This window comes from Neomonachus schauinslandi, chromosome 9 (assembly GCF_002201575.2).
Source record: "Neomonachus schauinslandi chromosome 9, ASM220157v2, whole genome shotgun sequence".
Lineage (NCBI taxonomy): Eukaryota > Metazoa > Chordata > Mammalia > Carnivora > Phocidae > Neomonachus > Neomonachus schauinslandi.
This window is the reverse complement of record NC_058411.1, coordinates 47,708,560-47,735,732: the sequence shown is the minus strand read 5'-3', so window position 1 is coordinate 47,735,732 and position 27,173 is coordinate 47,708,560. Positions and strand designations below refer to the sequence as shown.

The 27,173-nt window shown below is 34.5% G+C and overlaps 1 protein-coding gene across 4 annotated transcripts in view; it reads right to left on the bottom strand.

The window, feature by feature from the left end:
- The window catches only part of SOS2 (SOS Ras/Rho guanine nucleotide exchange factor 2), an 80,892-nt gene that overhangs the window by 14,905 nt on the left and 38,814 nt on the right, over positions 1–27,173 (bottom strand). For 2 of the 4 annotated variants that reach the window (XM_021701353.2, XM_044917831.1), the window contains 10 exons: positions 19,417–19,544; positions 18,256–18,911; positions 17,779–17,860; positions 15,240–15,362; positions 13,410–13,513; positions 10,823–11,045; positions 7,579–7,698; positions 7,048–7,210; positions 3,089–3,206; positions 1,899–2,071 (listed from right to left, as the gene is read on the bottom strand). In XM_021701353.2, coding sequence (XP_021557028.1) covers positions 1,899–2,071; positions 3,089–3,206; positions 7,048–7,210; positions 7,579–7,698; positions 10,823–11,045; positions 13,410–13,513; positions 15,240–15,362; positions 17,779–17,860; positions 18,256–18,911; positions 19,417–19,544 — 1,890 coding nt within the window. Of the gene's footprint in view, positions 1–1,898; positions 2,072–3,088; positions 3,207–7,047; positions 7,211–7,578; positions 7,699–10,822; positions 11,046–13,394; positions 13,514–15,239; positions 15,363–17,778; positions 17,861–18,255; positions 18,912–19,416; positions 19,545–27,173 lie in introns of all 4 variants that reach the window. The other 2 variants (XM_021701352.2, XM_021701354.2) reach the window with 2 other exon arrangements.

Here is a 27,173-nt window from a genome sequence, read left to right as displayed (position 1 = left end):
CCATACGTTATTTTTAAACTTTTTTTAATTTATAACTCAATATTTTTCTATGTGGTTTACTTATTTTATAAGTACAAACTTTAGCTCTACATTATTTAATCATATGGATGTTCCAGAATTTATTTCACCAATCTCTACACTGGCAGTTTTCCACAGCAGTGCTTTCTAATTTCTAATTCTTTGTATTACAATAAGAATAATTATTATTAACTCTGTGCATAAATTTTTCTGTACATTTATGATTATTTCCTCAGAAAAATTCCTTGGAAGCAAATTATTGGATTTAACTTTATTTAATTTTGAAGTGGTTTAAGAAGCATATATAAAAATAAGTACTAGGTTTTCGCTTTAACAGTAGGCAAAATGAGCTTCAAAATTCCTGATACAAAATTCTCCCACTTTTCAGGCATTCTGCCAATGTCAAGAAAATTGTATTACTCCTTTAACAATATTGAAACAGATTGTTCTTATACTCAGGTTAGCCAAATTAAATCATATGAACCAACAGTAATTTAAAGACTTCTGTAAAGTTATAATAGCAGTATTCTTGATGTTCTCATCCTTTACTCTATTTTTTAATATTTATTAACTTGGTTAACTATGGCTTGAAAGTGAATGCCCTCGCACCCCCATAAAGCATCATTTAATGCTTTAAATGATGGTAGAAGGTCTAGAATAGATCACAAAAACCTACTGAGATATGAATGTTAAAAGTACTATTTCAAATATACCCAACTATAATTTAACATGATTTCTTGGGAAAATATATTATAAACTTTAATCTGAGCTTCAAGAGTGTATTTCTTTAGACTTATGAAGTTCAATATCACAGAGGGCTGGCCCCATGATGAGGGAAGAGAAATGAAATATGAGACCACTAGCAGCTTGTCACCATTTTCTTTAGAGCTGTCTACATTTTCGTAACGGCGTAGTTTCGGTCATTCTTTCTTAGGGCTTTAGGGTATTTTGTTTTGAGCTGGGAACAAAGAATAGCTACCATCTTACAATTTAGGAGGTGGGAGTCATGGTGGCCATTTTCACTTAATATGCCTGACCTGCACACTAAGCCTGAAAGTTGAGCACAATTTTTAATGTGACAGGGAACTTATTCTGATAGCTACTATATGTTCTGAATTTCAAATAAGTATAACACAATAAAATTCATTTAACATAAACACAGTATCATCATTTACTATAATTTAGAAGGTATCTCACATTTTACAGTATCACAGAATCAGTTATAAACTATTGCTCAAAATAAAATATCAATTGATAGAATGTTAAAAAAATGATTTTTTGCTAAGCATATATATATATATATATATATACACACACACATATAAAACCAACCTCTTCCCCTATTTAAACCCAGTGTTCTTATGAAGAAATTAAGTACTTAATGTTACACTGGCACATGTAAAACATCTAAAATGGCTAACAACCAATGACAGTACTAGCAGTGGATTTTCTTTTTACTACATGGACATCAGAGAGTTTCATTCCATTTTGTCATTCATTTTTTGAAAGCATTACTTGAACCAGTTGTACAAAGAAGCAATACTCTCAAGAAAAAAGTACGTAATAATATATATTTTTTTAAGATTTTATTTTTAAGTAATCTCTACACCCAACATGGGGCTCAAGCTTACAACCCTGAGAACAAGAGTCATATGCTCTCCCGACTGAGCCAGCCAGGTACCCCAGTACCTAGTAATATTCATAACTGCAGACTGTTAGCACAGAATATCTAATATTTACCACTTCTATCTAATGATTAATTATTAACTATATTATTTTTATAGTAAAGTAAGTAGCATAATGTGCGGTTATGGTATTTCTTACAGATTGCAGAGGATTTAACATGTTCTCTTTTAAAGATAAGCAAAGAAAATATTTACCCTCATTTCTGGTTCTATCCGTAAACAGTAAGGTTGATTCTGATACTGCTGAATTTCTCCCGTAATTTCAGCTACTTTCCTCCTCTTACTGAAATTGATTAAATCTTTCCCTTTCTTTTTTAAAAAATCATTATTCCCTTCTTCAGTTTTCAGAATATTTGTTAAATATATTCCTAGTAAAAAAGAGTATTTGAAGAAAAGTTATAAAATCTGTTACTAAATCAATCATTTGAAAAAACAACTGATCTAGTGAAGTTGAAAGATATCCTATAATCCAGCAATTCTACCCCTAAAATGTTGGTAAGTCTCTGATAGGCTTATTAATTAATTTTACATTAGGAGTTTTCTTTAACATTTAAAAAATTTAAAATAAAAAGAAAATTAGGGTTTAGGAAAGGCTTAATTTATTCCTTAGACTAACAGCCTAAAATAAAAGGGAGGATTCATTCATAAAGTCTAAGTTGTAAGTGTTAAATCTGTTCTAACCATTTTAATATTTGATTATAAATATTTATGCCAATGATCTTAAATAACGATCAATAAATTAATTTTAAGCCAATTCTGGTGATGAGACTATAGATTTATAAGTTCTGTTTTCCCAAAGCCCATAATTTAGATAGAAAAAGAACTATTCCTCACTCTGGGACAGTAAGAAAGTTTTTAGCTCCTTTTTCATATGTAATTATGGATTCATTTAAATCAGTGGCTCTCAACTGGGGGCAATTTTGTTCCTTAGGGAATATCTGGGATTGCCTGGAAACATTTTTGGTTAACACAACCAGTGGGGTGTGTGTGTATGTGTGTGTGTGTGTGTGTGTGTACACAGGCATGCATAATTGAATGTTCAAAATTCCTATGTTGAAATCCTAATGCCCGATGTGATAGTATTAGGAGATGGGACCCTTGGGAGGTGCTTAAATCCCGAGGGTGGAGCCCTCATGAATGGAATTAGTACTCTTATAGAAAGACCCCACAGAGCTCCTTACAACAACTCTATGAGATAATTATAACCTCTATTTTAAAGATAAGGAAACAGAGACTTTAAAGTTTTATTTATCAATATAAACAGCTAATAAAAGTAGATATGCTCAGATATAAAAATCAGGACAACCTGCCTTTAAAGGCTGGTCTCTTTTGGCTACAACAAACTACCTCAAAATATAAATATAAATCTATATTCAGTAACTTACCAAAAAAAGGCACACAAGGTGGATTGATTGACTTAAGTTTTACTAGGTATTTTTTAAAGTGATCTTGACTTAATTCCACAGCTTCATCCAAAATTCTCCTTTTTCTTTCCTGCAACGCCTTTAAAATATATAAATTGAGTATAACTTGTCTTTTTACAATTCAATCATATCTTATGAACACAGGGCTTGGAATTTTATTTATTTATTTTATTTATTTATTTTTAAAATTTATTTATTTGAGAGAGAGAGAGAAACAGCATGAGAGGGGATAGGGTCAGAGGGCGAAGCAGGCTCTCCGACGAGCCGGGAGCCTGATGCGGGACTCGATCCCAGGACTCCGGGATCATGACCTGAGCCGAAGGCAGTCACTTAACCAACTGAGCTACCCAGGCGCCCTGGGCTTGGAATTTTATAAAATTTTGCAAATATTTGAAAAATAGTTTTTTAAATTAAAGATGAGTACTATCCCTTTCTGTACTTGCCTGAAATGATTTATCTATAAATATAAAACTTAAAAACTTAGTTTTTTTCTAATACAAATTAGAGGATTAAGCAATAAAAAATTCTTCCTCAGGATCTTATTAGTTATAATTCTGATTAGCCAGAGTTTCAAATTATAGCTACAAGAGAGAAATATAATCCTAAAGCATTCGAATATTTTTCCACTGAAAGGTCTTTTGAGGCTAAGAGTAAGGTTTTGGTAAGGAGGAGAAGGCTGTGGGAGGGAGAGAAAAATTGAACAAAAATTGAGTAAACCAAATAAGCAGAATCATTTCTTTCATATTTCATTATTACATCTTTTGTTATAAATTAATTACTTTATTTTTAACCTGGTTAAGTATATACACACACACACACACACCCACAGCACACACTGAGCTTGATGGAAAACTGTCCAATATATTTCCTTTAATTTAAGGAAAAAGCAAAGGTGATTACATCCTAACTTTTATTTGGTACTCTACAGAAGTCCTAACTAGCATGAACAAGAAAAATAAAATCAAAGAAAAATTATCAGTATTCACAGAGGATATAACTGTGGAAAAAAACAATAAATCTACAATACGGAGTGTTAATGAGAGAATTTAGCAATGTTGCTGGATATAAAACCAGTAGGCAAAGATGAACTGCATTTCTAGATATCATCAATAAAGAAAATAAGATCTTAAAACAATATTCTAATATAAATCTAACAAAAGATGTTACGAGATCATCATCAAGAAAACCATTAAACTTTATTAAATGAATAAATAAAGAGAGAGCTATACCTGTTCATGGTTTGGAAGACTCACTGTAAAACTGTCAGTTCTCTACCAACTGAACCAATACAATTTATAGAACCAGTGCAATTCCTATCAAACTTTCAATAAATGTATGGAAGCAACTGCCTAGCCATGTGGAACAAAACATGAATTTAGACTCCAGCCTCACTCCATACTCCAAACTTATTTCCAGCTGGATTAAGGACTGAACGTGAAAGACAAAACATTAAGGTAATAGAGAAGGATCGGTTAAATAAGACACCAAACAGCACAAATAACAAGACAAAATAGATATGTTTGACTACATTAAGAACTTTTGTCCATAAAACACAGAAAAAAAGGTGAAAAGAGAAGCTTCAATCTGAGAAGAGACATTTACAACACACATAACTGACAAGGGATTAAAATCCAGAGTGTAAGATAACCCAGAGAGAGTCATAAGAAAAACTCAACAATTAAAAAGACAAAAAATTTTTATAAGAAGAAATACAAAGGACCAATAAACATTTATTTTTACTTTTTTAAAAGACTTTATTTATTTATTTGACAGAGAAAGACAGTGAGAGAGGGAACACAAGCAGGGGGAGCGGGAGAGGGAGAAGCAGGCTCCTGGCTGTGCAGGGAGCCTGATGCGGGGCTTGATCCCAGGACCCTGGGATCATGACCTGAGCCGAAGGCAGACACTTAACGACTGAGCCACCCAGGCACCCCAGGAGCCAATAAATATTTAGAAAGAGGTTCAAACTCATTAGAAATCAGGGTTTTTGTTTTTTAAAGATTTTATTTATTTATTTGACAGAGAGAGAGAGAGCAAGCAAGCACAATGAGGGGGAACAGGAGAGGGAGATGCAGGCTCCCCGCTGAGCAGGGAGCCCGATATGGGGCCTGATCCCAGAATCCTGGGATCATGTCCTGAGCCGAAGGCAGACGCTTAACCTACTGAGCCACCCAGGTGCCCCAGAAATCAGGGGTTTATAAACCAAAAGCACAAGATTGGAAAATGAAAAGAACTGACAATATCAAGTACTGGTAAGAATGTAAAATAACTAGAACTCATACATTTCTGGTGGGAGTATAAACTGGTACAATTATTTGGGAAAACAATCTGGCATTATCTAGTAAAGCTGAAGATATCCATATCCTATTATCTAGTAATTCTACTTCTAGGAAAATAACTTAGAGAAATTTGTGCACTAGGATATATGTAGAAAATGTTCATGGTACTGTTACTGATAATAGCCCCACACTGGAAACAGTCCAAATGGCCACTAACTAGTAAATAAATAAATAAATTTTGGTAAGTTTATTCTTATGATATAGCTATGAAAAAAAATGAACTATAGCAGTAAGAAGCAACCTGGATGAATTTTAGGAAGATAATGTTGAGTGAAGAAAGTCTCTGAAGAATTATATTCAAATATAATTAAGAAACATGCAAAATGAAATAGTACATTGTTTAGAGATACAAATTAGTAAAACTATAGAAAAAAGTAGAGTAATAAGCACAAAATTCATGGTAGTTGAAGGGGTGAGGATGGAGATGGAATTGGGAGGAGTTCTTAAACTGGATACCAGGTATACAGGTGTTCTTTGTATTTTTATTCTTTTTGCCTTATACATATTTTATAAATATTGTTCTGTACCCAGTATTTTAAGAAACCAAAACTTAACCTCTCAAAATAAATACACTACTTTAGAGTTTTCAAAATCAAAATTAAAATTATTAATCTATTAAATAGATTAATATTTGGCAACATTCAACTGTTAATATCCTTCATATATAAAAAGTTCATACAAATCAATAAAATGCAAACACTCAAATAGAAAAATACATACATGAAAGCAGTTTTCCCTCCACTCCCTTCTAATCATAACCCACTGAAAGAACCAATGTTAAGAAAAGAGTATGTATCTTTTCACACTCTTCTCAATGCTCATGCAATTCCACTAACATGTTTAGGGTTTGTTCTGTTTTTATGTTACATAAAAAAGAAATCATATTATATTCATTATTCTCAAGTTTTTTCCCCTAAAATATCACAAATATTATTTTAAGACAATACACATAGATCCTATTCACTTTTTTTCTATAGCTGAACAATATTCTACACTATAGGTGTAGAACAGCATATTCAGTCATTCTATTCAAGGACATACAGGTTGTTTCTAGTTTTCTGCTACTACAATTAATACTGCAGAAACGACGTCTTTGTACATTAACTTTATAGTCTGGCACTGTTATTTCTGGGCCCAAGACTATATGTATTTTAATTTTAACATATACTTTCTGTATCTTTTGAATTTTCTATAACAAACACTTAACATATACTATTGTATAATTTAAAAAAAAGAATTTTAAATTTTAGAAAGACTTCTCTCCATGTTACTCCTTCTTTGACTATATGGTGATTAATTTCTATATTTATATTTAAAATGTCATTTATTTGAAACAATCAATCAGTGTGCCATTGGAAAAATCCAACTGAAACTTCATAACTTTAGGTAAACATATTAAACAGAGTCACAAGTCCCATATTCTTTGATGAATCCAAGGCATACTAGTGTATTCTGAGGGATTTAAGGGAATAAGATGATTTGTAAAGGATTTACTGAAAAAGATAGGTGGTAGAAGGAATTTCTTTTACCATCAATTGTATCTCCCCCCAAAAAGATGAAATATTTAAGCCTAAAACTTACCTCAAAAGTATGGTCTAGTCTGTATACCGACACTGAATTTACCGCACTGACTATCTCCAATACACCACTGAAATTATTCAAATCTTGAAAAACTTGCAGAATTTCTATAATTCTACTTAGTATTGCCACCCGCTCCTCAAAATTTTCTGCTTCCACAATGCACCTAAACAAAACAAAACAAAACAAAACAATTCATGGCTTAAAAAGCAATTTCCTGGGCGCCTGGGTGGCTCAGTTGGTTAAGCGACTGCCTTCGGCTCAGGTCATGATCCTGGAGTCCCTGGATCGAGTCCCACATCGGGCTCCCTGCTCGGCAGGGAGTCTGCTTCTCCCTCTGACCCTCCCCCCTCTCATGTGCCCTCTCTCATTCTCTCTCTCTCAAATAAATAAATAAAATCTTTAAAAAAAAAAAAGAAATTTCCTCACCTCACATAGAAAAGAATAAAGATATTTTTAGTGAGAATTTAAGCTTATAGATGACTTAATATTATAATTATTAAGAAGTAATAAGACAGAAAAGTAAACACTTACTTTTCAAACCATAGGGTGAGATTTGTGGTATGGCGAATCATTTTTAATAAATTTGGAGAATTTATTTCTTTATCTTCTTTGGTCCATACACTCCCTACTAGTTCAGAAGGTTGGACTTTCCTGTGGAATAAAAAATCATGCAACTTAACCTACAAAGGATTAGTATCAAAATTACGTAAAGATTTTCTAACACTTAGTAAGATAAAGACAACCCAAAAGATAAATGGAGAAACACACGAACAGGTTTAAATCACAGAGGACTGGACCCAATAATCACATAAACACAAAAAAATATTTTGTCTCTTATTCAGGGAGAAGAACATTAAACCACAATGAAATCCCATTTTACTCCTGTCAAACTAATAAAAGTCTAACAATACCAAATGGGTAAAGATGTGCAGGCTCTCTCCAACACTGATATGCAAGTAAAACTGAAACAACCACTTTGTAAAGCAATTTAGCAATATCTCATAATACTGAAGATATACAACTAAATCACCCCACAAATCTATCTAGATATCTACTCTAGATACACCAGGTTATAAGAAAACATTTATAAGAATACTCAGTGAAGCAGTCATTATTTGCAAGACTGAAAAATCACAAACAACCTAGAGGCTGGATAAATTATGGAGCATTCATATAATGGAACATCACAGTAATTAAAATAAGCAAACTAGAGCTGTATTCATCAACTTGAACAAATGCCAGAAACAACTTAAGTGCAAAACATGTTGCAGAATGATACGAAAGTATCAACTATTTTAATATCTGCAAAACAATGCCATATATTGTTTATCAATATGTATATGTGTATAAATTATAAAGATATACATAAGAATAATAAACACTAAATACAGGAATAGTGGTTATTGGGAGAAAGAAGAACAGAATTGGGAAGAATTAGTCGAAGGATTTCAATTGCATTTGTAAGGCTTTTGCTGTTCATGGGCCCTCATTATATAATTTTCTACATTTTTTTAAATACCTAATTATTCAGTAAGAAATCAGACTGCAGAAGAGCAGGTTAAATTATTGTATATAGCGAGCCAGGATTATGTAATTTTAAAAACTGACCAGTGTCTATGGACTTGGCTATTAATTAAAAAAAAGTTTTTAATCAGTAGATTTGAATATATATGGGTGCTTGCAAACAGTTTTTAAAATAAGTTTTCTTAAGTGGTTCTATAGTTTCACTAGAAATTTAGTTTACAAACAGTGTCAATGTTTTACATATGTTCCTCTTCTTCCATAATACACATATCACTTAATAAAGGTATTTTCTGTTCTGAAAGCAGGTCCACATTGAGTTAAGTGTTATTTTTTCTGATGTCCACTCCTGGAACAGTCACTCAATAAGGAAAAACGTGATTCAATACTATTTGTTTTTTTATCTCAAGTAGCAAGTCCCTTCATTCTTACCTTTCACAAATCCCACAATATAAACAAAAACCACCTGAACTTCCAAATTATTTAAAATATAACGTGACACTCTGAATTAGATGTTTACAACTGCTGACGTGTGTGCTAAATTCTGAATGGCACAGCCAAGGCAAACCAGAGGCCTAACTCTAAAGAAAGGCAAATTTTTTTAATCTCTGCTTCCTTCCTACATTCTCCATTAGCACTAAACTTTGTATATTCTTGCTTTTCCCTTAAAAAAAAAAATTGGCTGCCAATCAAGATAAGTTCTTAAAGGTATTTGTATTTTAGAAGGGGTTCCTGAATGCAGAAAAGTTTTTGATGGAATGATAGTGGTGGGAGGTCATTTTTTGACAGAGGGGGCTGTTACCTGAAAGGCCTGTACTCTTCATAAGAGCCTGGGTTGTAAATGAAAAAAGAAAACTTAAATTAGGAAGGAGGAGAAGACAGAATGGGGCTAATGCACTGGGAAAGGACAGTGGTTTAAAAAAAGATGACAGAGGACAAAGCTGATAAAACAAGCTGAAAGGAGAGAAGACTGAAGTTAGAAAGAAATGAGATGCTTGAATTAGTAACTTTGAAATAAGAACAATTTAGAGTGATAACAAGATTTAAAATATGACCATGAGAGGTGTCTGATTTGGAGTGGAGAATGACATTGGAAGTCATGAAACCATGAAACTATAAAGGTTAGGTTGGGAATGGGTGATCTGCATGGATATAGGGTAATGGCAGGACACGTTTTACACGTAAAGACAGATGATGGGACACAGATAAAAGTAAAGAGCCAAGCACAATTCTTTTTTTTTTTTTTTTAAGATTTTATTTGAGAGAGAGAGAAAGAGAGAGACAGAGACAGTGAGAGAGAGCACGCGCAGAGGCAGAGGGAGAGGGAGAAACAGACTCCCCACTGAGCAGGGAGCCTGACGTGGGACTCAATTCCAGGACCCTGGGATCACAATCTGAGCTGAAGGCAGATGCCCAACTGACTGAGCCACCCAGGCGCCCCTAGCCAAGCACATTTCTTTTTTTTTTTTTAAAGATTTTATTTATTTGACAGAGAGAGACACAGTGAGAGGGAACACAAGCAGATTCCCTGCGGAGCAGGGAGCCGGATGCAGGGCTCGATCCCAGAACCCTGGGACCATGACCTGAGCCGAAAGCAGACGCCTAACCATCTGAGCCACCCAGGCGCCCCCACATTTCTAATGAATCTCATAAATGAAAGAAAATGGTTCAGAAGTTTTAAGTATGGTTCATCATCACACTACTTCAGAAATAACTTTTCTTTAAAGTTATCTTGACTTCAAATAGCTAAAATATTTAAGACTCCTTTAAAAAAAAATAATCTTCATTTTTCTAAGAATTTTGTTATTCCTTTGCCTAGCAAACCTAACCCAGTCAAGCTCCAAATTAAATTTTTGATTATGTAGAATCTGAAAAAAAAAAATAAAGAAGAAAGCTTGTCTTACTCAATATTCTATTTACTCAGCTGCCTTCAAGACCCTACCATCCAACTCAAACTAAAACAATCTGAGAAAGTATTAGGAGGAGGAGGTGGGTGACTGCCTCAAAAGTGGCATTAGTGTCTACCACTCGTCATGTGAAGGACTGCTAGTACCTAATCTAGGCCTAAATAACAATAAAAGACTTTCACCTGTAGAACAGATTGTAGTTAAAAACTGTGCTATGAGCTTCCCTCCAAGCCCACGAGAATAAATGAGGCACTTTTAAGCATTCATAAATAATTCGCAAAATGTTCTGAAAATAGAGGTATGGTTTAAGATTCTTGAAAACAGAGCAGCAAATAAACATTGTCTACCTGTAGAGATCAGATTCCAAAAGTGTCAGCTGACGTGCAATTTCTATTGGATGAAGTGTCATGAGATCAAATGTTTCAAACTGTCCCGCTCTGCTGATATGCCATTCAATTGGCGGAGGTGGACTTTCAAAGGTAATATTATGGCTTATTCCATTTGCCTGAGCTTGTTTCTTTCTCCTGATGATCTTAGCAATTGACTCTACCCATTTCTTCATAGCTTTCCCTAGAAAAGAACACAAAATACCTTTTACTTGACAGACATAACTGCAAATCTTCACATAATCTTTAATCTTTATCCAGCTTCAACAATTACTAACTTACGGCCAATTTTTGTTTCACCTAACCCCACTCATGCCCTCCTTCCACTCCCTATGTTATTCTGAAAGAAATATAAGAGGGGTGCTTGGCTGGCTCAGTCAGAAGAGCATGTGACTCTTGATCTTGGAGTTGTGAGTTTGAGCACCATGTTGGGTGTACAGAATACTTAAATAAACCTGAAACAAATATGTCATATTATTTCATTAATATTTAAGTATAAAAGACTTTTTAAAATGACAATACCATTATCATATGTAAAAATGACAATAACTTCTTAAAAGCATCAAATATCTAATTAGTGCTCTTTCCCTGATTCTCTCATAATGTTTTCTAACAGTTGGTCTGTTTGAAATAGGGTCTGAACAAGTTCTACAAATTGCACTCAGTCAATGTCTCGAGTCTCCTTTAATCTACAGGCTCTCCTTTTCTCTTATTTTTGCTTGCAATTTACTTGTTAAAATGGAATCATTTGCCTTGTGGTATTTCCCAAGTCTGAATTTTTCCAATTCTGTCCCTGTGGTTTCATTTGCATTGTGTCTCTGTCCCCGTTTCTTCTGTAAATCACACACATACAGACGTGATCTGATTCAGGATCAATTTTTCACATGAATACTTGCAAGAATATTTCCAACAGCAGGCATATAATGTCCAGTTACTTCTTTGTAATATTACTAGGGGGTTGAAAAATAGTAATATTCTAATTCTATCATTCCTTCTTCATTTATTAGTTAAAATACATTTATAAAAAGAAACTTTCCCTCAGAGCCCCCGGGTGGCTCAGTCCGTTAAGCAGCCAACTCTTGATTTCCACACAGGTCATGATCTCAGGGTCCTGGGATGGAGCCCCACATAGGGTTCTGCACTCAGAGGGGAGTCTGCTTCATGATTTTCTCTCTCTCTCTGCCCTTACCCCACGACTTGCTCTTTCTCTCTCTCAAATAAATAAGTCTAAAAAAAAACATTACTTTCCTTCATCAACTATTTGGTTATGCTGCAGTATAACTTATTGAAGAAAGACCTTCAGACATTAATATAACCATTTACTTGCTTTATCCTAATACATATGTGTATTTTAGAAGTTTCTTAGATCATATATAGTCTAGCATCTTCATTAAGAATATAATGTGAAAAATTATTTTGGTACCATAAACAATTTCAAGGCAAACGTGATAAAAATGTATCTTAAACATCTCAAAGTTGAAGCAAAGGAATCACATTCTCTATTTTAAGTAAAATTCCCCTTAAGTAAGAACAAGTAGGAGATGAGATAAGCTAGGCTTAAAGTATTCTTAATTAATGCCGTATCCTGTGAGATAAATGTTCTTGATTCAATAATATACATTTGTTTAAATGTTCATGGCCTAGACTTTTCATTTTATGGGCTGTGTGCTAAAATTTTAGATAGGAAACTCCTATCTTTCAGGTGCTAAAAATACACCAAAAACTTTTGCAAGAGAAGCAAATATTATTTTTAAAGATTTTATTTATTTATTTTAGAGAGAGAGAGAGAACATGAACAGGGGAAGGGGGAGAGGGAGAGGGAGAGAGAGAATCTCAAACACACTCTCTGCTGAGCTGAGCACCGAGCCTGATGCCGGTGAGATCTCATGACCCTGAGATCATGACCTGAGCCAAAATCAAGAGTTGGATTCTTAACCGACAGAGTCACCCAGGTGCCCTGAAGTAAATATTTTTAAAAGTTGTTAACCATTCAAAACTAAAGAATAAGATTAAGGAGAATAAGAAAACAGATACTACTGCACATATATTTAATTAGTTGAAAGAATGGCAACCTTAAGATGAGATAAAATTTCAAATGTATTAAGTTTATTAAAGAAGACTTATGACTTCTTTTTAAAAAAGATTCTCCTAAAAAGCTTGAAAAGGTGGGCGCCTGGGTGGCTCAGTTGGTTAAGCGACTGCCTTTGGCTCAGGTCATGATCCTGGAGTCCTGGGATCGAGTCCCGCATCGGGCTCCCTGATCAGCAGGGAGTCTGCTTCTCCCTCTGACCCTCCACCCTCTCGTGCTGTCTCTCATTCTCTCTCAAATAAATAAAATCTTAAAAAAAAAAAAAATAACTTGAAAAGGCAAGGTTCCAAGACTTAAGGTGGTTCTAACATATGTGAGCTCCTTCGAGTCTATAAACCATACCAAATGTTATTTTAGCTGTTTAAAAATAAAGAACAGTTTAGCTTCTTAGAAGTCACACAAATTTAAAAATAAACTCATGCAAAATGTAAGAGTCAATCAAACCTTTAAATAATATACCTCTTACACTTGAAATGAAGGATTCTAGTCTTTCAAGCAACTCCAAATCTCTTTCAAAGTCATAAAAATGGTGTTCAACCCAGTGCCGAAACACATTTAAAATCCTGAAAAAATGTAAAGAAACACATTTTAGTGAAACCTAAGCATTCAGTTATACTTCTTTCACTCCTCTAATACCATGGTAACAACTTTATGCAAGGGCCAATATAACACTCAGAGTCTCTAATTTGTATTTAATTTAAAACCTAAGCGCTTTAATGATGTGAAACAGGTCTTCAGATTAATTTATTGCTTTAAAATTATACTTTAGGAAAAAAAAATAAATAAAAAAATAAATAAATAAATAAATAAAATTATACTTTAGGGGCGCCTGGGTGGCTCAGTCAGTTAAGCGTCGGACTCTTGATTTCAGCTCAGGTCATGATCTCAGGGTCGTGGGATCAAGCCCCAGGTCGGGCTCCACACTCAGCGCAGAGTCTGCTTATCTCCCTCTGCATCTTCCCCCACATGTGCATGCACTCTCTCTCTCGCAAATAAATAAATAAATCTTTAAAAAAAGTTTAATCTGAGTATGGGGGAGTACAGATGCCCTATAGCTAGTACAAAAAAATTACTCCTTTATTGCTGATGGGGTAAATAAGATCATCTTTTTTTTTAATAAAAAAAACTTTTTAAATATCATCCTCTTTTACAAAGAATGACATGTTAAAAGTTTTGGCTGAGAAACATATAGCTGGGAGCTCTATCATTCCAGTAAAACTGCATTTATTTGTGGCAATTATCCTGGAAAATAAATAACATACTCAGTTCCAAAGTTGCAATTTATTAGTTAACAATAATCAAGGCACCTTCATATTTACAAAGAAAAAAATATTTAGATCATGTACAACTAGGGACTGTAAAGAAGACTAATCAAAGGAGCCTCCAATTTTCAATGCTCAGTGGCAAGAAAAAAAAAAAACAACACTGACTTAGGAAGTCAGACAGATACGGGTTTGAATCCTGTACTGCTGTTCACTTTGTATGACCAATCTCAAATTACTCTATCTTGCTAGGTTTCAGTTTCCTCAGATATAAAGTAGTAACTGCTGTCAGGATGAAATAAAAATGATAAAACACTTAGGCATAAAGTAAGTACCTAACAACTAGCAGCTGCTATTATCAAATACATTTTTAGAAATTACTGATTTTTGGGCGCCTGGGTGGCTCAGTTGGTTAAGCGACTGCCTTCGGCTCAGGTCATGATCCTGGAGTCCCTGGATCGAGTCCCGCATCGGGCTCCCTGCTCGGCAGGGAGTCTGCTTCTCCCTCTGACCCTCCCCCCTCATGTGCTTTCTCTCATTCTCATCTCTCTCAAATAAATAAATAAAATCTTTAAAAAAAAAAAAAAGAAATTACTGATTTTTTAGATGAATGAATAAATGTCTATATATTTTGTGAGAGAATAGTAGGGTAAGAGCTAAAAATTCCATAAATATTACAAACTATGAAAAAACCCAGCATTACTAGATGATCACAAAGGGAGAGGGAGGGGCAAGGTTGCAAGTAGGCACATTCACATGAATTTTACAATTTTTACTTAATAGGTATCCTGGTCTGTAAGCACAATATATCACATGCCAGAGGTATCTGATGCAAATAACACAGTATATTTTAATAATTAAATTTCTTCAGGGCATTTAAGAGGAACTTCACATAGAACTTTGGAAATTTAATTTAACTACTATGAAGTCTAACAACAATACCTCTATCTTAATTAGATAACTTATATGTGCTAACTATATAATGAAAATTGAACGGTACATAAAAAACATAACATTAAGGCCAAACCTAAGTTGTACTGGTTGGACATATTCCTTGCGAAACCTTTTAAGGTCTGCACTGATTGGCTGTTCGCCTTTCTCTACGGCCAATTTATCTGCTTCAGTAGGTTCTGGCTCTGGAATTTCAAATCTAAGAAGAAAAGAAGGAAAGTGAGAGAAATTTTTTGTTGTTCATACACAAATGAAAAGGATTTCAAATACAACAGAAAAATTATTGTAATTAAGCAACCTTCTTTCCTACCATTTATGTGAAAAGTGCAATTACTGATAAACTTCCCTTTAAAGCGTTACATACTGGGTGCCTGGGTGGCTTAGTCGGTTAAGTGTCTGCCTTCAGCTCGGGTCATGATCCCAGGGTCCTGGGTCAAGCCCCACGTCGGGCTCCCTGCTCAGCGGGAAGCCTGCTTCTCCCTCTCTCTTTCTGCCCCTCTCCTTACTTGTTCTCTTATTCTCTCTCTCTCTCAAATAAAATCTTCAAAAAAAAATTTTTTTTAAAGTGTTACATACTGTAAGAAATTGCCCTCCAGCTTTACAGTAGGAAGGTTTAATATTCTTACTTTTATCAAAAAAAAGTAATAACTAGCACTGATCAATATAGAAAAGGTCAATGGAAAAGATCAATCTACATAAAAAAACAATCTGGTGGTGCCTGGGTGGCTCAGTCGGTTAAGCGTCTGCCTTCAGCTTGGGTCGTGATCCCAGGGTCCTGGGATTGAGCCCCGCGTCAGGCTCTAGGCTCAGCGGGGAGTCTGCTTCTCCCTCTGCCTCTGCCACTCCCCCCGCTTGTGCTCTTTCTCTCTCAAATGAATAAATAAAATCTTTAAAAAAATAATTAAAATTTAAAAAGAAACATAACAAAATCTGTAAGGAGTATATCCTCCTTAACATAACAGAGACAGCATATTTAATAATCTGTCCTTAATATTTATTTTATTAAAATGAAAGTAGACATAAACTTCCTTAAATGAGTATAAATACAAGAGAAGGCTCCAACTGAATTTTAAACAATATTTGAAGAACATAAAGTGGATAAGGTAACAATCAAAAAGCTAAAACAAAAAAAAAGAAATCTTGCCCAATCATAGGAAAAATAGCTAAAATATAAGTCTTAGAAATGTGCTTTCCTTATTTTGGACACTGAAATACAAATGAGTAGATCTTCATAGCATATTACAGTGATTCAGTCTGGTAAACTTAGTTTCATAGTACAACATAATGACACAGGTCAAGATAAAATTCTGGTACTAAATTTTTTAAATGTGAAACAAAAAAAATTTTTTTTAAAGATTTTATTTATTTATTTGACAGAGAGAGACACAGGGAGAGAGGGAACACGGCGGAGGGAGTGGGAGAGGGAGAAGCAGGCTTCCCGCCGAGCAGGGAGCCCGATGCGAGTCTCAATCCCAGGACCCTGGGATCATGACCTGAGCCGAAGGCAGACTTAACGACTGAGCCACCCAGGTGCCCCTAAATGTGAAACAAAATTATTTTGGAGCCCAGATACTATCTAAAAAAGAAAAATTCAATCCAAAATTTAATTTTTAAAAACTAATCATAATAAAGGAACTGTTAAATTTTTTAGGTATAATAATGAGATTATGATTATGGTTTTTTTTTTTTTAAGATTTTATTTATTTATTTGACAGAGACACAGCAAGAGCAGGAACACAAGCAGGGGGAGTGGGCGAGGGAGAAGCAGGCTTCCCGCCGAGCAGGGAGCCTGATGCGGGGCTCGATTCCAGGACCCTGGGATCATGACCTGAGCCGAAGGCAGACGCTTAACGACATCCACACCCAGGTGCCCCTGTGATTATGTTTTTAATAAGCATACTTACCTTTGAAATACAAATGAAAATATTTACAGATAAAATATGTTGTTTAGGATTTATTTCAAAATAATCCTGGGGTTAGGGTGTTGAAGTCAATAGGGAAACAGATGAAACATAGGTTGATAATTACAGAAGCTGGATGATGGCTTACTATACCCTTCTATTTTCTCTTTTATATGTCTTGAAATTTTCCTTAATAAAAAGTCTGTTTAAAAGTGACAAGTAGGGCACCTGGGTGGCTAAGTTGGTTAAGCGTCTGCCTTCAGCTCAGGTCATGATCCTGGGTCCTGAGATCCAGTTCCGTATCAGGCTCTCTCCTCAGCGGGGAGTCTGCTTCTCCCTCTCTCTCTACCCCACCCCCTGCTCGTGCTCTCTCTCTCAAATAAATAAAATCTTTAAAAAAAATAATAAAAAATAAAAAAAAGTCTCTTTTAAGGAAGTATTGTTTTATTGCACAAAAAAATCATTAGAATACATATTCAAAATTGGGTCTTTCTATTACTACTATAAATATTGCTAAGATCTGAAGAGACCTCTGTTATAAACAGAGATTTTAATGAGCACATTGAAGAGAACAGTAATACTACTAATTTAATGCCAAATAAATCATGTTCAAAAACAACTTGAGTACATGCTAGGTACCCACCACTTTGCAAGGAACAAAACAGTTAACTTTTTATGAAATGTTCATGTAAGTAAAATAAATACTTTTCTTACCGTTCAATCAGTAAGCTTAGCAATTCCTGTGGTTTACAAAATGAACGGTATGTAGTAAGAAAAGTACGAACAAAATTGGGATCTGAAAAGACAGAGTATAAAACAGGTTGTATGTTCAATTTATTCAGTTTCATTAATTCAAAGTAGCATATTTTGGGAGGCCTTCCTTCCTTTATCTTTTTTCTGGTTCCTCCCACCATGGTCTTCCTGTCAATCATGGTATTTCTTGATAAATGAGGACTGTTTCCCGATTCAAGATTCATACAATTTTTATGAATATTTAATAATAAGTGAAGTTTACAATATTATATCTTAGGGGTATTTAATTAGTTATTTATTCTTTTTGATTCTGTAGAATTCTTTTTATATTTCAGAGGCAATCTATTTTTTCCATGCCTCAAGCATTTTTTAACATCCCTGAAAAGCTTTAGATTCTCAGCCCTAGATAGGTAAGCATTTGCAATGAGTTTCACATACCTGCATACATATGATATGTTAACCTTTCAATTAATTTCACTACAGTTCCTCCTTTAATAATGGGGATTCCACTTCTACTTTGCAGGTTGTCTTCAAAAACAATGTTTTCCTCAGAGTCTTTTATCACAAAACGATACACTTCAGGACTTGGTAATCTCAATGGTTGCTCATTTTCTTCTTTCAATAACACTGAATCTAGCATTCGATCTAGTGTACTACGATAGTGAAGAGAAATAAGTGCAGCCATCCAATTATTTTTCTCTTCAGCAGACCTAGCAGCAAATATTATGCTATTTTCATCTTTGGATACCAACTCAAAAGCATGTTTGCACTCACAAGTATCTTCTTTATCACATATTTGTATTTTCCTCATGACAAATTTTTCTTTTAATCTGTATTCTGCACTACTATAACCTGGAAGGCGTGACTGACTATGATTGGGCTTACAGCTGATCATTAAGCCATCAAAGAGAAAAATATGTCGTTCATGTTTAGCACCAATTCGTGTCAATGGACCTTCCATAATGAATTCATTACAACACTGTCCAATATCTTTGCCTTCCCATCCATCTATGTTTTTCTGAATTTCATTCATTTTTTTAATAGCCAGATGCTTGCTTCTTAACTGACGATTATAAAAAGGGCAAACAGGATCCCTAAAAAAAAAAAAAAAAAAATCAAGATAAATTTAGCTTTTTCAATGGCTAAGCAACCCAAATTTCTTTAATTGTGAACTACCTCAAATCAAGTGACAACAATATTATAAATAACCAAACACCAGATTTTGCACACAGCATTTACTTTCTTCTACTAACTTTGCCACAACTGATACATGCCTCAATTTCATTATTGTGAAAGAGAAGTACTAGAGAAACTCTGTATTTCATTTCAAATATCATACGAACTAAAATTACAAAGAAACCTAAATTTCTTGTATAACATATAATTATTAGATTTAGTTTTTAAAATTTTATTAAATATATCTTAACAGTAAGACAATGCCAATTTTCCACAACTAAAAGACCAAAAGAAAAATGTAAAACAGAAGTATAACTTTCAAGAATGCACGTATCACTACAAATAACACTTCTTTAGAAAATGAGGCATCAGATATAAATGAAATATGCAGAAGCATTCATATTTTCAACAGTTTGGAATTACCCAGGTCGGCGTCTAGGTGAATACTGCTTGTAAATTCGGTCCATACTACCTTGGAGATTCATAAGAGCAGTAATAGCTTGGTTCAAACATTCTCTGTCTTCCTGCTCTTCACTACATGCTTTCAATTGCTAAGAAAAACAAACAAAAATTAAACCTGCATTGCTTAATTCTTTCCCTTTCTTGCAGTTAAAGAGGAAACAGCAACAACTATTATATAAACTCTAAATGAATTTTAAATATACTTAATAAAACCAGTTACAATTTTATTTATGTATACCTGATCTCTCAAAACCAACTCTTTCTACATATGTAAATATAATACAGATACTAAGCACTACTGCCATAGCAATCAGAAAAAAAAGCAACTGTGAAAACCATGTGGACATTTTCCAGATACATAAAAATAGTTTAAAATATGCAAAACATGAAGCTTATAAGTTGTTTTTGTTAATAATTACAAATGAGATAAACACAAATTATTTCATATTCTCTAATGATTAAGTTCTTAAGTTTCAGAAATGCCTAAAAGCTTGTATATCTTTGTTATACAATATAACCAAGTATGCTAACTTTGGCACCCCAATCCACCATAAACTTTTCTGCAAACAGCATCTGTGAGAGTCAACTGATATATTTTTTTTAAGATTTATTTATTTATTTGAGAGAGCGAGAATGAGAGAGAGAGAGAGAGAGAGTACACGAGAGGGGGGAGGGTTTTAGAGGGAGGAGCAGGCTCCTCACCGAGCAGGGAGCCCGATGTGGGACTCGATCCTGGGACTCCAGGATCATGACCTGAGCCAAAGGCAGTCGCTTAACCAACTGAGCCACCCAGGCGCCCCTCAACTGCTATTTTTTACAACATAAAATTCAACTATTGTAGTAAGTATCAAGAAACCATAAAAGTTAATATTCTATCTCATTAACCCTTAGAAATAAAAGCTTATAAATTCACATTATTAATTCTAACAACTCTGGCTCTACTGGATTTATCCAAAAATTTTTCTTCTATCTCACTCTCAAAGTGCAAGAAAATTTACCTTATGATAAATAATTCAGATTGGATGATGCTCCAATGTTCAATTTGACAGAAGAAGTCAAAGTGGAGAATTATATAGATATTATATACAGATTATACAGATACAAAAATACATTTATGCAAGAACATGGAAAACTTATAATCACTTCTTTCTGAAAATTTTTTTCCTTCTGAAAATTGTTAAAAATTTAAGTTTATTTTATGATTTTAAACTACCTTACTAGAAATTTTGTGATCAATTTTTCTAATATTCCAAGAACAGTCTGAAAACCATTCAGCAATGATCCCCATTCCTCAGCAAGGAACTGAGTAATAAAAACTGTCTGAGTTCTAGGTCCATTATCTTTTTTTTTTTTAGTTTAGTTTTTAGTAATTTGTACAGCCAACATGGAACTCAATCTCACCACCCCGAGATTAAAAGTTGCATGTTCTTCTTACTGAGCGAGCCAGTCAGGCTCCCCTAGGTCCATTACTTTTCATGTATATATCCTAGAAATTATTCCCTAGAGCACAGAGCCATCTGATATTTTTTGAGATACATGTAGAAGTCTTGCTATCACAAGATCAGCAATTTAATAATTTAAGTGACTATCATTAAAAATAAAATCTAATCTCTAGATTAGGAAATAAAAAATTGAAAGGATGAAGGGAAAATAGGCAAAATACCAAAAGATGTTTGGAAAAGTATCAGTGCTTGGTCATTCTGACTTCAAAAGGTGAAAATTACTGGCAAAATCACTTATTTTGCTGCTTTAAAGATCTCTTACAAAAATTCTTCTCAGCTCTACTCTAAAATATTTCCTTAGTATATATGGATATTGATGATATAAAATGCTTAATTATAGGTTTTTTTCTTACTACTTTTGTTGATCCAAATTTCAAATTATTTCTAAGATTCTACCAAAATGAGAACTGGTTTTTTTGTTGTTTTTTTAGAGAGAGAGAGAGAGAGAGAGAGAGAGCATGCATGAGAACAGGGGTGGAGGGGAGAGGGAGACAGAGAATCTTAAGCAGGCTCCACTGCCCAGTGTGGAGCCTGACACGGGGCCTGATCTCACAACTCTGAGATCATAACCTGAGGCAATATCAAGAGTCAGATACTTAACCAACTGAGCCACTCAGGCTCTCCGAGAGCTGCTTTTTTATTTCGGTGTATGAGGATACTAAATTTCTAGTCTATTGGATCTTAAGACTGCTCAAACTCTTACACATAAATGGCCATGTCATTTCTAAATATCCATGCTATAGTTAAAGGCTGTCAAGGAGTGAGAAAAAAAAGATATTTAAAGGACATTTCAGGATACTTCAAGCATAGGATTTCCTAGTGATCGAAGTAGCTAAAGGAGTGGCTCTGCCATAATCTTAGTCTACTAATTTGCTAAACATTTCCTGAATTTTAATAATCAGTGAGATTTAATAAACATCAGATAAATAAATATCCAAGCTACCTGTCTATAGACATTTGAAATAATGTATTCTAAACATCTTATATTGACATAGAAATTACCATACTGAACTACTTGCAAATAAGCCACGCTCCTTCACATCCCTATGGCTTTCCACATATCCGCCTCTGGCCCTCTTTCTCCACCTGGTGAATGAGCCTCTATGGCAGCTCAAACGCCTCCTTCTCTATGACACTTCTCCCCTTTTCCCCGCTTTAATTTTTTTTCTTTTGAAATAATATCAAATTTATACAAGAGTTACAAAAATACAAATAATTCCTGTATACCACGAGTCACCAACTTTAAACATTTTGCCACGTATGCTTCATTAGTCCGTGTGTGAGTATATGTGCACTGTTTTTTCCCCTGAGCTATTTGAGAGTAGTTTGTGATGCTATCCCCTTTCGGTTCGTTGCTGAGGAAGGAGAACCACTGCTAAATAGTTTTGAGATTGTTTTTGGAATATGAGGAAAGCTCAAGTGATACACAAATTACCCTCAAATAGTATCATTCCCCTTCACTCCTTTAATATGTCAGCAGTGCATCTTAGAGCAAAGATGACTCTTTTATGGTATAGTGATCAACTTCAAGAGATTTAACATTGATGAAATTCTATTATCTAATTTTGTGCATATCCAATTTGTCAAATGTCCCAATAATGTCCTTTAGAGTAATTTTCCCTCCAATAGAGGATACAGTCATGATTTCACTGGCTCTCTCTTTTTTCCAGTTTTATTAAGATATAATTGACATACAGTACTACCAAAGTTTACATGGCAGAGCATAATGATCTGATTTACATATACTGTGATTTATTATCTCTTTTAATCTGCAATAGTTCCTCAACATTTGTCTTTCATTGCTCCCAAAAGCAAATAATATACACACATACACACATCAGAATAGCAGGATAAATCCCTATATACCCAACACCTATATTAATTTTTTTCTTACTTCCCTAGACAGGGTTAGTTACTCCTGCCTCAGCGATTCCATAGTACTATTTCTTAAACACTTATTACATTTATTTGTTGCGATTATTTAATATTCATCTTCTTCACTAAGCCATGAACTCCTTAAAGTCTGGCAGGGTTTTATTCATTTTTAGTATAGTACCTGCATGGTAGGTACCCAAAGGTAATTAGAATGAATAACTGTTGTATAAATATTCATAATTTGTTAAGTGCTTAGACAAATAACAAACATTTATTGAGTTTTTACTCAGTGCATGTTCTTTTATGCATTACCTTATTTAATCTTAGTTACAACTCTGTAAGATAGGTACTATTATTATACATATTACAGATGAAGAAACCAAAGCACAGAGAAGTTAGGTAATTCACCCAAGATGAAGAGCAGAGTCTGTATTCAAACCCAGAAATTCTGATTCCATGGTCCATGTTTTTTGCCACACACTACACTGCCTCTCTACAATGACACCAGACACAACTAGGCAGAATACTGGTCTATGCCTAAATCTGGTGACCATGAGTTGAAGGGAACCCTTCAACATTAAAACAAACTGGATAATTACATATTTTAAGAAGTAAAATGAACTTGGTGTGCTTTAGAAAAGAGGTCAAAGAGAATAAATGCCCTTTCAATAATACCTAAACTAAGAAATAAAGTGGAAGTGATCTTTCATTAGGTGCAGTATCTTATGAACTTGACTGAAGACTATATTCCTTGCTTACCTGATAACCATTATTCTCCTTAGTTGTCTATAAGTATATCCTGCTCAAGATTTAATACTTCGTGTAAGTTTTTTCTTTATGAGACTTCTTGAAATACTTAATATGCTTCTCTTGAATTCCTATAAAATGCTCTATCTACTGTGGATGTCTGTGTGCCTAAAGGTAAATTATAATAAATTATAAATTTGTTTCTAATTCATTATACTGGGAGTGCAGTCTTGATGTGAAATAATACATGTGATCAATTCTTTTTTTGTAATAATAAAGTACTCTCTACATTTTCATAAAAATAGTGTTTTAGTAATTTGGTGGGAAATTCAATTCATTAAATGTATTATTATTCCTTAGGACATCCTTGAATGATGCGTCAGCACTGAAAGAGTATTTATTATGTAGCAAGATATTTCTTGTAGTCTTTTTCAATAGTCAGAACATTAATTTCAATAGAGATTATCTCCAGCTCTTTTCTTTTAGAGATCTATTTATTTGAGAGAGAGAGAGAGAGCAGGGGGAGGGGCAGAGAGAGAGAATCCCAGACTCCCCGCTGAGCACAAAGCCCAATGTGGGGGGCTCAATCCCATGACCCAGGAGATCAAGACCTGAGCTTAACTGACTCAAGCTCTTAATGTTATAATATACTCACACACAAGAACACAAAGACAATGACAAAGCAAATGTTACATAATCTTAAACAATTAGCGAATCCAGGTGAAGGCAGCACACTATACTGTTTTTGTAACTTTTCTGTGTTTCAAAGTAAAAGGTAAAAGTATTACCTAAAGAAACTCAATCATCTCAGATGGAAATACTGGCTTATATTTCCCAATGAACCTCATTAGAATTATTACTAATAGGTATTCCCTGTTAAGCTTTAAATTAAGAAGGATTAAGTTCTCTTGAGAGGAGAATTTTTATTCCTTCCATGACTAAATTTCCAAGGAATGACCAGAGAGTTAAAAAATATTACTTGAGGGGTGCCTGGATGGCTTGGAAGTTAAGCAACAGACTCCTGGTTTCAGCTCAGGTCATGATCTCTGGGTCCTGGGATCAGGCTCACGCTCAGTAGGGAGCCTGCTTCGGATTCTTTCCTTCTGTCCCTCCCACCACACACTGTCTCTCAAATAAACAAACAAACAAACAAACAAACTCCTTTAAAAAAATTTAAAAAAGAAAGAAAAAATAATGTTACTTGGCCCTGAATACGTCAATATTGAACTGAGACCAGATATGTTCTTACCAACAGAAGGATAAATATAGAATATGTTGGAATATAATAAGTATATTATACAGTCACTTATAAATCAGGAAATGAATTGTTTATTTTCTTGTTCCTCTTACATAAGGATTAAACATACCTTAAGAAAAAAAATCTATAATTTATCCGAGAAAAAAAAATAAAATGAAAGTACTTTGTGATCAACCTCAGAAGGATTAAATCTGAGGGGTGCCCAGGTGGCACAGTATGTTCAGCGCCTGCCTCTAGGTTTCGGCTCAGGTTGTGATCTCACGGTAGTGAGATCAAGCCCCTAGTCAGGCTCTGTGCACTCAGCACAGAGTCGGCTTGAGCTTCTTTCTCCCTCTGCCCCTACCCCTCCATACTCTCTCTCATTCTCTCTCTAAAATAAATAAGTCCTTTTTAAAAAGAATTACATTTGAAAAAACGAAAAAGAAATATATTACCCGTAAGATGAACTTTAAAGTATTGCTATGAATAACAACAATCCAACAATGTACTATAAGATAATTTCAAGTAAACGGGGAGCCTGGGTGGCTCAGTCTTTAAGCGTCTGCCTTCGGCTCAGGTCATGGTCCCAGGGTCCTGGGATCGAGCCCTGCGTCGGGCTCCCTGCTCAGTGGGAAGCCTGCTTCTCCCTCTCCTACTCCCCCTGCTTGTGTTCCCTCTCTCGCTGTGTCTCTCTCTGTCAAATAAATAAATAAAGTCTTTAAAAAAAAAGATAATTTCAAGTAAACTATATATGTAACATGCTATAATTTCTCATTACGTAGTTATTTTTCTATCTTGTTTATCATAAATTCTGGTTCTGGGAAATAAAACTTGAATAATATTTAAATGCTATGTCCACAAATAAATCTTCCTTGGTATATGACCGAAGCAAATACTTCAGATTGAAACAGGCTTAAAACTGCTCCAGGATTGTGCTTTCTACTCCCTAAGGAATGTGAGGGCCTTAAATTACACTGGTCCAGCCTTCTTTCTTATGGTTCTCATCAAAAGTAAGCTTAACATGAAATGAAATTTCTTTTGGATGAGTACTTGAGCCAAAGAATATCACAAAAGGCAATCTACAGAAATGGAAGAAAATATTTGCAACTGATACATATAATAAAGTATTAATATCCAGAATATATAAAAAACTCCTATAACACAACAACAAAACACAAACAACCCCCCCCCCCCCAAATAGCAAAGGACTTAAGTTTTTTTTCCCCAGGAACTTACACAAATGATTAACAAGCATATGAAGAGAAATGCAAATCAAAACCACAATGAAATACCACCTCACATCTAGCTGGATGGCTACTATCAAAAACCAAAAATACAGAAAATATCAAGTGTTGATGAGGATGTAGAGAAACTGGAATGCTTGTGCATTATTGGTGGAGATGTCAAATGGTATAGTGCTATGGAATAAAGTACAGCGTTTCCTCAAAAAATTAAAAACAGAATTACCATCTGATTCAGCAATTCCATTTCTGGGTCTATATCCAAAAGAACTGAAAGCAGGCTCTTGAGGAGATATCTGCATATCCACAGCAGCATTATTTACAATAGCCAGAAAGTAGAAGCAATCCAAATGTGCATTCACACTGGCTGCATACCAATATTTTTAACACTACTGAACAGTGTACTTAAAATCGCTAAGATGTGGAGTTTCAAGTTATGTGTATTTTACAATTACAAATAAATGTTTTAAAAAACCAAGAGTATCACAGTCATGAAGTTAAATGCATTACTTATTCCCACGGTATAACATAAAGACTGATTCCCAAGGACATATAAATTAATGTTTTAAAAAACCAAGAGTATCACAGTCATGAAGTTAAATGCATTTCTTATTTCCACTGTATAACATAAAGACTGATTCCCAAGGACAATAAATGCTAATAACTGGACCACAGTGTAGAATATTTAGGCCCTTCTGATCCCACTAATTGAGTTGTATGCTTACCGAGAACCAGTAATATATGTTTCTAAATATGTTTATGCAAGTTGTGCTTATAATTATGTAATTTAATTACTCATTATATGAGTCAAAGAAATAGAAGTATAAAAGAAGATATTTATAAGGACACCTGGGTGGCTCAGTCAGTTAAGCAACCGACTGGATTTAGGCTCAAGTCATGATCTCAGGGTCATGAGATTGAGCCCAGTGCTGGACTCCGCCCTCAGTGTGGAATCTGCTTGAAATTCTCTTTCCTCCCTCCTTCGGCCTCAAACCCTGTTCCTGCTCTCTCTAAAATAAATAAAATAAAATCTTTTTTTTAAAAAAAGAAGATATTGGGCGCCTGGGTGGCTCAGTTGGTTAAGCAACTGCCTTCGGCTCAGGTCATGATCCTGGA